The sequence below is a fragment of the Lepisma saccharinum genome, chromosome 13, assembly GCF_977018435.1.
Source record: "Lepisma saccharinum chromosome 13, izLepSacc3.1, whole genome shotgun sequence".
Taxonomy (NCBI): domain Eukaryota; kingdom Metazoa; phylum Arthropoda; class Insecta; order Zygentoma; family Lepismatidae; genus Lepisma; species Lepisma saccharinum.
The window spans coordinates 66,697,995-66,710,959 of NC_139241.1; the positions used below are offsets into that span (position 1 = coordinate 66,697,995).

Consider the following 12,965-nt stretch of genomic DNA (forward strand, 5'->3'; position numbering starts at 1 on the left):
AATGAATTATTATTTTTTATGTCCACTTTATGCACATAGAAACATAGGGACTGGACCTATAATTTAAAATGAGATCCGAATCACCGTGCAATGTGCCACCACCAGGTTACAAATCAGAGACCCCTTGATTACAAGGTCATGTCTCAACAATGACGACTCTTTCATGTTCAGAAAAACTGAATTGTAGGAAGCCATTGTTGAAAGAGTCCATTTAAGTTAACACTGTATGCCAAGCCACTATTGTTTGAAATCAACAACATTATAGTTTACCATGCGCTCCAAGGTGGAATATCAATAGTGATATATTTTCTTTGAAATCTTTTCCAGACATATGGTTCATAAAGTGTACATGGACTTCAACTTTTATAGAGAACTAGCTGTTTACCCCACGTTGCCCAGGTGTTGAATGAATTCTAACTATAGCGTAAAATGTAACTAATTTTATTTACAGGTATTTAAAAGTATAAGTATACAAATTATAAAGTAATATATTTTACAAATTCACTATAATAAAAATTTAACAACGATTTATGAACATTTTTAGTTCCACCTCCAAGAGCAAGAATAAATAAATTGAACGGCATTCAGAGTGTCACTATTCATCTTAGCGACACCGAAAACTATGGATTCCACACCAATATCTGTTGTTTTCAATTATTTTTGCATGTCACTCCTTCCTTCTAAAATTTGATACAGGAAAGTTTACTGATGAAAGAATTAAGAATGATTATCAAATTAAACTGTCAAATAGATTTGATGTTTTGCAGGATTTAAATGATGATGAAAATATAAATGAAACAGACGTAAATAAGAATTGGGAGCACATACGTAATGCAATAGAATCAGCAGCTAAAGAAAGTATAGGATACCATAAACCGAGAAAAAGTAAGGCATGGTTTGATAATGAATGTCATAATCTAATAGAAATAAGAAATCAGGCTAGACTTAGGTGGTTAAATAACTCTGATGATACAAATCTAAACAATTATAATAGAATAAAGCGAGAAGTTAACCGCACGTTTAGAAGTAAAAAAAGAGATTACTTGAAAAGCAAAATTAACGAAATTGAAACAAACAGCAAAAATAAAAATATCAGAGATTTATATAAAGGTGTAAATGAGTTTAGAAAGGAGTGGCAACCTAAAGTAAACTTGATAAAAGATAAAGACGGTGATTTTCTAGCTGACCCAAGCGATATTCTAAATAGATGGAAGAACTACTTTAATGACCTTTTAAATGTCCATGTAGGAGATAAATCAGAAGTGAATGAAGTACACACAGCAGAACCTTTAGTTCCAGAACCTAACTTGACTGAAGTTAAAGATGCTATTAAAAGGCTAAAGAATAACAAAGCACCTGGCATTAATTTAATACCAGCTGAGTTAATTAAATATGGTGGAAATTCATTAATATGTCAAATTCATAAATTAATTTGTTTAATATGGAATAAAGAAGAAATAACTCAACAATGGAAAGAATCCATAATTGTTCCTGTGTTTAAAAAAGGTGATAAAATGAACTGCAATAATTACCGTGGAATTTCTCTACTCTCAACAACATATAAAATATTATCTAACATTCTTTTAACAAGACTAACCCCATATGCTAATGAAATTATAGGTGATTATGAATGTGAATTTAAACGTAACAGATCAACTACAGATCAAATTTTTCACATCAGACAGACACTTGAAACGAAGTGGGAATATAATCAAAATGTCCATCAGCTATTCATTGATTTAAAAAAAGCATATGATTCGGTCAAAAGAAATATATTATATAATATATTAGTCGAGTTTGGAATACCTAAGAAGCTTGTTAGTATGATAAAAATATGCACCAGTGAAACAGAAAGTAAAATTCGTGTGGGTATTAATATGTCTGACAAATTTACAATTCATGATGGGTTAAAACAAGGAGATGCATTATCTCCATTGCTCTTTAATTTTGCCTTAGAATATGCTGTTAGGAAGGTAAAAGAAACTAAAGAAGGACTAAAATTAAATGGTGTGACTCAGTTGTTAGCATATGCAGATGTAGACTTACTGGGGGATGATGTGAATACAATTAAGAATAATGCTAAAATATTTTTCAAAACTGCTAAAGAGAGAGGTTTGGAAGTTAACAAAGAAAAAACTAAATATATGCTTACAGGCCGAAACCAAGTGTTAGGTAATAATCAAAATCTAATTATTGATAACAACTCGTTTGAACCAGTTTCCAAATTCAAATACTTAGGAGTAATATTAACAAATGAAAATTATATTAAAGAGGAAATAAAAAGTAGGCTTAATTCAGGAAATGCATGTTACTTCTCTCTTCATAAACTTTTGTCTTCTCGTTTAATATCTAAGAAACTAAAAGTTAAATATACAAAACAGTAATTTTGCCTGTAGTATTATATGGATGTGAAACTTGGTCCCTTACATTGAAAGAGGAACATAAATTGAGAGTATTTGAAAATAAGATCCTTAGGAAAATCTTTGGACCTAAAAGGGATGAGGAGACAGGTGAGTGGAGAAGGTTACATAATTTAGAACTACATAATTTGTATTCATGTCCAGATATTATTAGAATAATTAAATCAAGAAGACTTAGGTGGGCAGGCCATGTGGCATGAATGGGAGAGGAAAGAGGAGTTTACAGGATTCTTGTTGGGAAACCTGATGGTAAGAGACGTGTAGGAAGGCCAAGACGAAGATGGAGGGACAACGTTGAGATGGACCTAAGGGAAATCGGTAGGGATGGAAAAGAGTATATAGAACTTGCTCAAGATAGGGAAAGATGGAAGGCCTGTTTTGCTGCAGCCATGAACCTTCGGGTTTAAGAAGGCTAGGGATTTAGTTAGTTAGTTATGTCACTCCTTCCACCCCACCCCCAGGGATGCCAGGTGTGTCTTACCCCTACAGTATTTCTTTCGAGATTGAAAGTGATACGTGTTCCAAATTTGGTTGAAATCGCTACAGGCGTTCGAGCGTTATGCCGGAACAAACACACACATACATCCATTTTTATATACGTATTAGAAGATAAGTTAATCACATCCTGTTGTATAGCTACTGTCTGCATCAAAACAGAACCTCTTTTCTTAACTGTGATTGTCACACCACAAGAAAGTTTCATGAAGAATTTTCTAATTTTTTGTGCAGTTTCTCTTTCCTTAATTATTTCGTGCATACGCCGCATGCGTTCAGGGAGGCTGATGTCAGGCTCGGGGAGGATTATCCAATACCTAACTACGCCCATGTTTGCATGCCTGCATTGGTGTTTTGTTTCTATTACCTAATAAATATGTGCAATTAATAAGAATTGTGGAAAAACAAGGTCAAATTTTCAGAATATGCCACTTGTGGGTAGGATTTCAAGGATTGATCAAGAATCTAATATTTTCTTTCTATATCTGGTGAAGGCACATAGTGGTTTCGATCCCACTTTAAATTGTAGGTCCAGTCCCGATTAGCCTATCTGTGCATGAAGTGAACTTAACAATTCAAAATCCTCTGTGAAGCTTGTGTCCCCTTCAATGGTACCTTGTTCTCCCTACCTCCCCCTTTCGGTTCTGAAATCCATGTCTACATAGGCGCAACTAGGCGGGGATAAGAGTCACTTGCCCCCCCCCCCCCACCCCCAATAAATTTTCAGGCTATTTGAAGTTCAAAAGTCAAGGATATTTTTGTTAACCTCCTGGGGGGGGAGGTTTCCCGGATAAACAAGAAAATAACCGATCAGGCAATTCGATTATTGCAGGTACAAAATGAACTTCCGGTTTGACCAAATTCCTAATGTAAACAAATGGGATACAGATTATCTTCGAGCTTATTTTGTTACAAAATATCGCATACAGACTTGATCGCTTGAAATTTGAAAGCGATAGAAAAAACAAAAGTATCTGGAAAAAATTGGGAAGTTTCCGGACCCTTTACATGCATATATAAAGGACAATACTAATATTTTAAAAGCCAATGTTGAACTTCTACCAACATTTTCGTGTTAAGACTTCTTCAGGTTGAAATAAAGCTTACATAAATTATAAACATTGAAAGACTTCAATTTTACAACAGTAAAATGTATAATTTTCGACATTGTGTAGTCAAACACAGCCCCTTTTATTTTATCCGTCGTTAGAAATTTTTGTAGGGGGTAAAGGCCAGAGAAATTATAGTAATAATCACGACGGTTATAAGTGTTATTATATAATAACTATTACTAAACTAATTAAATAAACAAATTTTATTTGAAATTTATTATTATTATTATTTATATATTAATGCTATTCGATCCACAACCCAGTGCATATCCATTTTCCATGAATTCATTTTACATTTTATACAGTTACAGTACTGAAATGCACAGTTATTGTATTTTATTAACTTTTGCAAGTGTTGTTGAAGAAACGACTTTAGAAATTAGTAAAAATTTTACTAATAAGTTTACGTTGTGTGAACTTACTTAAAATTATATATTTTTTGGAATTTTGAATGATTATAAACAGTTCCAATTTTTTTAATATAGTCAACCCATGTGCCTTAGACAATTATAATCTTCGAAACACACAAAATATTTTCATTTGATTTACTCCGGTGATGTATTGCCTGATTATAGAGCCTATTCTCTTGTGTTTGTGTCCAGTCTTTTCACTTTACTGCCTGAATCCACTGATCTGTCTGAAAACTATGCATAGGTACCAGAGAAATAATATTTGTTCCCAACCTCGTGATGTAACCAAAATCCACACAAGGACTGTCGCTTTTTCTTAAGACACTTCCTTTACACCTTTGAACTCCATGTTATTCTATTCGCGATTAAAATTACCACCTGAGCAGTGTCGCTTCCAATATGGCCGCTCTATGTAGGATAAATCTTTGTTTACATGCAGCAGTAGTACGAAACAGCAGCATGTTGTCATGGCTGGTATGGTAAAAATGTTTAAATTACACGATATTTTTAAATATTGCGAATGTGATGTGAATTCTAGGAACTATAACGAAGGTGAAGCTGTGATGAAACGAAGCATTTAATTATGATAGGCAAAAATATCACGGAAAACGCAGACGAAACTAATGTATACGCACTGGTTGTTCAAAGTTGTGCTGCATCATCTGCACCTCATGTTGGAACTGGGGTTCTCGGAAATTATTTGAAAACAATGAAATTGAAATTGACCTATATTTGAAAAGCTGGCAGGAGAAAATTGCGAACATATCGTTGCAGTTCTTTCTCGACAATATTCACGATTTCATGACCAGGTTATCCTCACTAATAAAGGACATCGTACTGAATGAAAGAGCAACATTAGAATGTCCATTTTCATTTTCTGGTTACATTTGACATTAATTCATTCTCAAACTATTTTCATCTTCCCTCGACTTGCACCTGTTCCAAATTTCACACCTACATAATACATGGAGGATTGGGTAAGACCACGCCCATGGTAAGACGCTTCATGACTTTCGAAAAAGAAAAAAGTTTTGTTTATAAAGTACAATTTAAAATTTTACTTTCATGGCAATATAATATTTATCTCTCGAAAAATAAAGTGAATAGACTCGTGCATTCTTCGTAATTTCCTTGCCGAATTACAGTGTCATTCCCCATGCCAGAATCTTCTGTCAATCAATTACGTTTCCCCTGATTTATTTACAAATTTCATTTTGTTGATTCCACGGGGTGGAAACGCATGATAAATTTTCATTTGTCCTGACCCGTAAAACGATTTAGAGCACAAAAAAAACAACTGAACAGTAGACCTTACTCTTTCGCATATTCCCCATGCTTTAAACTACTTCAACACAACGTATCCTACTTAGACTAGTTCCTGAAAGTCCCACCAGATGGCATATCGGTTAATTTTAATCGCGAATTGAAAACCGGAAGTAAAGTTCCCGCTAGCGCCAAGGAAGCACAGAAATGTAAACATCCGGTGAATAGCCCCCATAACTATGGGATGGATAACTTTCCAATTTTGCCCCCTCCCCCCCACTTTTACCTGTCTAGCTGCAGACTTAGAGACTACAGCACTTCACTCAGGTCACTCTTTATCCCTCCATGATAACAGGCGCCCATATGCATAGCACAGGCTGATGAAGGGCACATCACTGGCATGCACCTTCCGTTCCTCATTTAGCCGTCCGTGACAGGGACGGTTACCACATTTTTTTAAAAAATCTTAATGTATCATACTTCTTGCTGTTAGGGTTAGAAACAATATTTGCATTTTTTTTTTCAAATTTTCATGGAAACCAATTTGTAAAGATCGCTTTTCAATTTTTAGGACGCGACTAGAGACTGTTGCAATGTCCATCCCGGATGACAGCGTACACCTCGGTTCCGACGTCCCTGAATACTCGTAAAAGGGTTATGACCAACACCTTATATTCAAGGCCTATGCAGATGTTTTGTGTACATGACACGTCATAAATGGTAGGTCATGAATCCCAATGCGATATCAGTGTGCTTGTTAATGGGTTGAAATTGGCAGCTTGAACGTAATATTTCTAGCCCGTAACCGAATGCGCGTTATGTTCTTTACCGTCGCTTTCCTGTGCCGTCGAAGACGTCCGAATCGAGATGCTGCCTTGCAGTACAGTTGCCACTTTGCCCGCCAGGTGTCAGTTCGAACGTCACCCACCATACTCTGGGAGCAGGAGCACAGCAAGGAAGTAGAAGGCAAACGCCACAACGAGTTGACAAGTGAACTTGTGGCATCTTTTATCTCTCTCCTCCCAACTCCATCTATGCCATCCCGGGTTCGATACCCGATGGAGACACATAGTGGTTCGGATCCCACTTTAAACTGTAGGTCCAGTCCCGATTAGCCTTAATGTACATAAAGTGGACTTAAAAACACTAACTCAACTCCACCTATGCCACAGGACACAGCCGTAATGTGTGTGAAGAAAGTGTAAAAACATACATTTGCGGCTTTGATGCTGATTTGTTGTTATTAAACAAACCACTCATGACGTTGCATGCAAAATAATATTTACACAGGGTTTATATGTAAGAATAATAAAGTATTGCTCTGACCTGACGGGCCCAGCTTAGCAGTTGCCTGTAGATAAAATATCATATAATCAGGGTGGTATTTGTAGGGAGGATGGGGGGATTTCCCCCCTCTGCTTGATAAATTTTATCCATGGGGGAAAATGTTATATGGCATAAAATCATTATCTCCTGCTGTCCCTACACAGTCATTAGAATTTCCCCCTCACTGGAAATTTCTTAAATACCACACTGCATATAATACATACCTCTAAGCCTACTAGAACCTGGCTCCAAAATGTCGAATAACTTCAGAATTTCCCTACAGATATCTCGCTTCCGTTCCAGTAAATTTTTCGGCAACGCGTAGATAATATAGCCACTAATCTTTCCATAAAGTTGACTCAGTGAGTGTTTGATTCCCACGATATGGTAATGGTTCGGATGGAGAACGTTTCTGTAACGTAATATAAAGCTTTCATATCCCTGTATATCGTTACTGGCAATAGCTTCCACCTCGTCTGCGATTTTGTCCATGAGCAGGCGTACGGATTGTCCTTTGACGGTGTATCCTGCACAGAGAGTACATTTCCAGTCTGCCTTATCGTCCAAAGGCGCTGTAGAAAGAACATAGCCGTTTTCACACTTTGGACACTTGAGGGCGCTCATGTAGGTGCCGAGTTCAGTCGGATCGCTACATCTGCGGCAAGAGCAATCGAAGAACTTGCTTTCTCGTAGATGCTCGCGTCTTTTCATGGTGCCTTGAAGAGTGTACGCGTAGCTCACTGTGATCGGTTGTCCCTTTCTTATCATGGTTGACGCTCTGACATCTAGAATATAGCTGTCATTATCTGTGTGGTTCGTGTTTGGAACACAATCGTGAGCCATATAGAATGCTGATGGAAATAGGGCTCGAACACTGATGCCATGTTGACCAACCTCGAACGCATTAACTTCAAGCACTCCACATATCATATGTATATCATCCTCTTCAAACTCTGTCATCTTCCACTCCTTCCTGATCCTATCAACCACAGTCTCCTGGTTTACCTCCCACAGGGGCAACTTCCTGCGAACATCATCTTGCGACTGCATCTTCATCAACACATCCCACTTTTCCTGGTTCGATTCTCTCAACATCAAGCATCTCAGGGGAACTATACAGTTGTAGAGAACATTTTCCGAGTGCAAATCGTCAATTGCAACCTGCACTCCATACTTCTTGAAGAGGGTACACTCTGGCAGGTGATGATCTTTCTTCCCGGCACATCTGTTGCTACACATCAGCCACCCACAGTCTTCACATGGCTCCGGCTTGTCAATGTCATCCAACCGCTTGTAGCAGCCGAGACAAATTGGACGCGTGCCCTGGCTAGGCCCGACAGCCACGGCTTCTTCTCGTATAATAAGGTCGCCAGGCTTGAGGTCCCTAGCCGCTGCCAAATATCTGAAATATGAAAGAGTAAACATCTTAATTACTTTTTAAAGGCCGCACGCACGGGGCAGGGGAATTTCAAAGTGAAATTGAGACAGTGTTTTCTCACACTAAATTTGGCTTCAGAGAAGCTGAGATCATAAACATACAGACACGATAAAAACGATTAGGAGCGGATCAGTGAAAGTGAATGACCGCCATGACCATCCAGGGTTTTGCCTATTGGCATGTTGGAAAAAAAATCGGGGGGGGGGGTTCATTAATAATTGTTCCCATGGGCGTCGCCAGAAATTTGAATAATAGAAATAATAACAATAATTGTACAATAATAATTAAAATTTCATAATAATAAAACAATTTTATTCCATAATAATAATACTAATAATAATAATTATTATATTATTGTTATATCCTTGAGGGGGCTTACTCAATCCAGCAGATGAGTGAATATCCAGCACAAGTTTCTTTTTTTTTTTTTTTTTACGTTTCATACAGTGTGTACTGAAATGCACAATTATTATACTTCGTCATTAAACTTTAGATACCTTCAAGAGAAAAGCTATAAAAGTTAGATGGAAATTTTAGTCATAAAGCTTTTGTTGTTTGACTTTAAAATTAAATTTTTGGAATTTTGAAAAGTGTGGAACCAGTTATTCTTTTTAAAAACTTAGCCTGGTGCATGGATTGTAACCTCAATCGCGAACGTAATGCGCTACGAAACTGGAGATCCTAGGTTTGAACTCCTATCAAGGGGGATTTTCGACTTATCGGACAGGAAATTTAAAAGCTGGAAATGGAATTTTGGGACAATCATAAGGGAATCTTCAGTCTATATTCCTTGTGACGCAGGAACAACACTGGAAAGATAACAGCAGAAGTGATAATGGAGGGGTCGCGGGTGGGCTACGATTCCGAGAATAAATCATGTTTCACTCAAGTTTCAGAATTCCAAATGTATGAAAATTCTAGCTCGATCGTTTCAACTTTGTCTCCATGTATTTTTGTGATGCTTCGAAAAAAAAATTGAAAATTTGTTACAGATTTTGGTTTCTGAACTTCCATTAATCCAACATGTCAGAAGTTTCGGGGGGGTTTGAACCCTAGAACCCCCCTCCTCTAAATACGGCCATGCCTATTGGTGACTCTGGCGTTCTGTTCCTCCTGGTGTCTCCTCGACTCACGATCTTACCAAGGAAGGTTGTAGGTTCAAGCCAGGACCTGGACGAGAGAGTTTCTTTGTCTCTCCTCATCATCCATCCTCATATCGTCACCCAAGCGTCCAGTTGAAGTTTATTTTGTGAAAAGATGGGTTAATCGGGACTGGATCTACAGTTTGCAAATGCTTCGAACCAGTCATATACCTCCACAGCCGACTGAACCTCACTATAGATCCACCAACCAATCTGAAACCCTGACGCGAGAGCAGTGGCGCTAGTGTCGCTAGTTAAAGTTACGGGGAAGCCTGTAGTTCGCATATTTTCCGAGGTTGCAGAAAGCTTGATGGATCTATACATTTGGTTCAAATCTGTGTGCGAATTAAACTTTTCGATTAAGTTAGTACATATCCAATTTAAATAATTTTCAACGAATTATTACTCGTCATTTTCTTTTTCGATGAAAAATTAACTTTTTGTTCAACCATTATTGTGTCTTCATTTATGAATTAGCATAATTGCTCATGAACTGCATATTTTTTTGTGCAAGAATTTAATGTGCAGATGAAGGAAGGAGATGCCTTGCAATTGTGTGGATATTGTCTTATAATGCTTAAAATATTATTGAACATTTCTTCATATGCTGGATACATACATACCACTCACAAATTTCGGAATAGTCATTTGTGTTGTTAGTGATTGGCACATGATGTTTGAAAACACGAAACAATGCTATTTTTCCCTTTCCAATCTCGAATAGGGTATCTGAGTACGTACTTGATAAATATTATTTTTCGTAATAGAGACTATTTAACTTGCTTCACTGTGGATTCGTTGCATCTACAATACAAGGGTACCAGAACACGTAGAATTTAAGGTCAGGACATTTATAACTGCAGCTTGAATGTACGAGGGGCATACTGAAAGTAATGAGCAATATTTTAAAAAAAAATCACAATCCATCAATACACGCAAACGAAGTGAATCATCGCAAAATATAGACTTTACTGAACCCGTCGTGATAGTATGACGTCATTACCTTCGATAGCGTGAGCACATGCAGTTGTTTCAAAATTACTGACAGTGATGAATCGTTTCGACAACGTGCTGTGATTGAATTCCTTGTCAAAGAGGGAATTCCTGCTGTTGAAATTCACAATAGACTTCGGCGTACGTATGGAGATGTATGCATGGGAGTATCAATGTTAGAAGATGCGCAAAACATTTTAAAGATGGGAACACGAGCATCAAAGATGCTTTGTCTGCTGGCAAAGCTACGGGCACCGTCTTCTGGGATGCAGAGGGGTGCATTCTGGAATAATTTCTTGAACCTTAAAACACTTCATAAGCTCCGCCGTGCATTGCGGGGCAAACGTCATGGAAAGAAAATCATCTTTCAACATGATAATGCACTCCCGCACTCTGCTCAGTTCACCAGGGAGGAAATTGGGAAAATGGGGTGGGAACTTCTACCTCACCCTCCCTACAGACCCGACATTGCACCTTCCGACTATCATCTATTCGGTATTGTCGCATGGGCGTCCGGAAAGGGGGGCAAGGGAAGGCCACGGCCTCCCCTGGAAAATGAATGTCCACCTGAAAATTATATATTTCACACATGATTCCATTTCGGCCACAGTCATTTGTTATTTATTATAAATACCTGGAAGGAACATGATAATTTCAGACTGAAATAGTGTTATTTTTTTTTAGGGAGCATCACTATTATGGGGATTAATATGCCTCCTTTGCCCCCCTCCCCCCCTGGAAAAAAAATACCTTGCTTGCCCTTCCCTGAAAAAAATCCTGCGGACTTCCATGTATTGTAGAGAAACAGTTACGAGGCCAACGCTACCAAATGGCGGAGGAGATATACAGAAAGCAGCGAGTCAGTGTCTTCGAGCAGCTGGAACGGAGTTCTACCGTAAGTGTATTTTCAAGCTTCCAGAAAGGTGGGGAAAATGCGTGCAAAGAAATGGAGGCTTTGTTGAAAAGTAAAGAAAAGTCTGTAGATTATGATGCAGTTTTTTTCTTTAATAAAACCAAAACTCGGTTCATGAAAAATTGTTGCTCATTACTTTCAGTATGACCCTCGTATTTTACCTCCGCATCGACTCGTAACTTATCTATAAATTGATTTGAGTGTGTCGAAAACAGTGTGTCTTCAGTCAGAAAAGTTACAATTTAATACCATGTATAATTCTATAATTACTACTACTTACCGTCCCACAATATCTGAATGTTCGATTGTGAAAAGACGCTTTGAGTCTACATCTTTTTCTTTAACGTTCTCATCTGTGTTGGATTTCTCCTTCAATTCATTCTCTGGCCTTTGTCTCTGTCTTCTGTCCTTTCCTCCTCCACTACGCTGAAACGAGAGAAAAATGGTGAAATTCGGATGGAATAATCTCAAAACGTAAGCATATTCTTCCATTCTGTTTATAAAGTTTCCAGTATGAGAAAAATATATGTGAAAACAGTTTATTGATAAAGCCAAATCGAGGTTTTCCTATATGTTTCCAATTGCTCGCTCATTTGTTATTTTACATTTTCTTTGGCTTGATTTTTTTTTTTACATTATGACATTCAGCAGTTCGATATTTTGCTCTTTCAGGAAACTAGGAAACTTCTTGTTTGATGTGAAGTACAGGCTGTCCCAGGTAAGAGTATACCCAACCCGAATGTATGCTGATTTGATTTGTGATAATAATTTGTAGTTTTTGTTTATTGAATGGTAGTATCACAGTCGGTAGGGAATATTGTTAATGTGGTTTTGGTTATTTACAGGTGACAATGAAAACCATGTCCTCTGAGAATGATCTGGGTATACCTACTTTCATTTGGGACACCCTGTACATCAAGATTCAATATGTTTCTTTTCAACCGTTACGAACACATTTTTGTACAAAAGTAGCCTATTCGAATTTATAATTATGAAACGTTCAGGAAAAGAAACCAAGAATATGCCTTCTGGCCAATACCTTAAAACTGAAGTTGTGTATGGTTGCACTCTACGATATCTGTAATGATAAGTGGAATAAATTCCAATCTTTAAAGTGTCCGAATTTTGTTTATCAACACATTCCCTTGGCGTCGTTCTCTTCTTTTGTTTGCCTCACACCGCCTACAAGCGATTTCCAGCCAGAGTTTCTAATTGTGAGAAGTTCCTTCTTTCTCTTCTTAATATCGTGTGTTGGATCACATATTGATGTTGTTGCTTGATAGCTCGTTTACGTCACGAGTTTATGTTTCCGGGCAAACCTGAACAATACATGACGGCACTCCGTGGGTCGTAGACTAGAGTTGAAAGGGACATAAGGTATCCACTTGACCATGGGCGGAATTTGGAACCTAACTTTTGGCGTACAAAATCGAACTTGGTTCATTCCTTATCA

The 12,965-nt window shown here is 37.6% G+C and overlaps 1 protein-coding gene across 1 annotated transcript in view; it reads right to left on the reverse strand.

The window, feature by feature from the left end:
- SmydA-4 (SET and MYND domain containing, arthropod-specific, member 4) overlaps window positions 1-12,965 on the reverse strand; it is a 33,894-nt gene that overhangs the window by 3,332 nt on the left and 17,597 nt on the right. The window contains exons 2-3 of the mRNA XM_083134386.1: window positions 11,793-11,938; window positions 7,251-8,428 (exon numbers count right to left, since the gene is read on the reverse strand). Of these exons, the coding sequence (XP_082990512.1) occupies window positions 7,251-8,428; window positions 11,793-11,938 (1,324 nt within the window). The remainder of the gene's footprint in view (window positions 1-7,250; window positions 8,429-11,792; window positions 11,939-12,965) is intronic.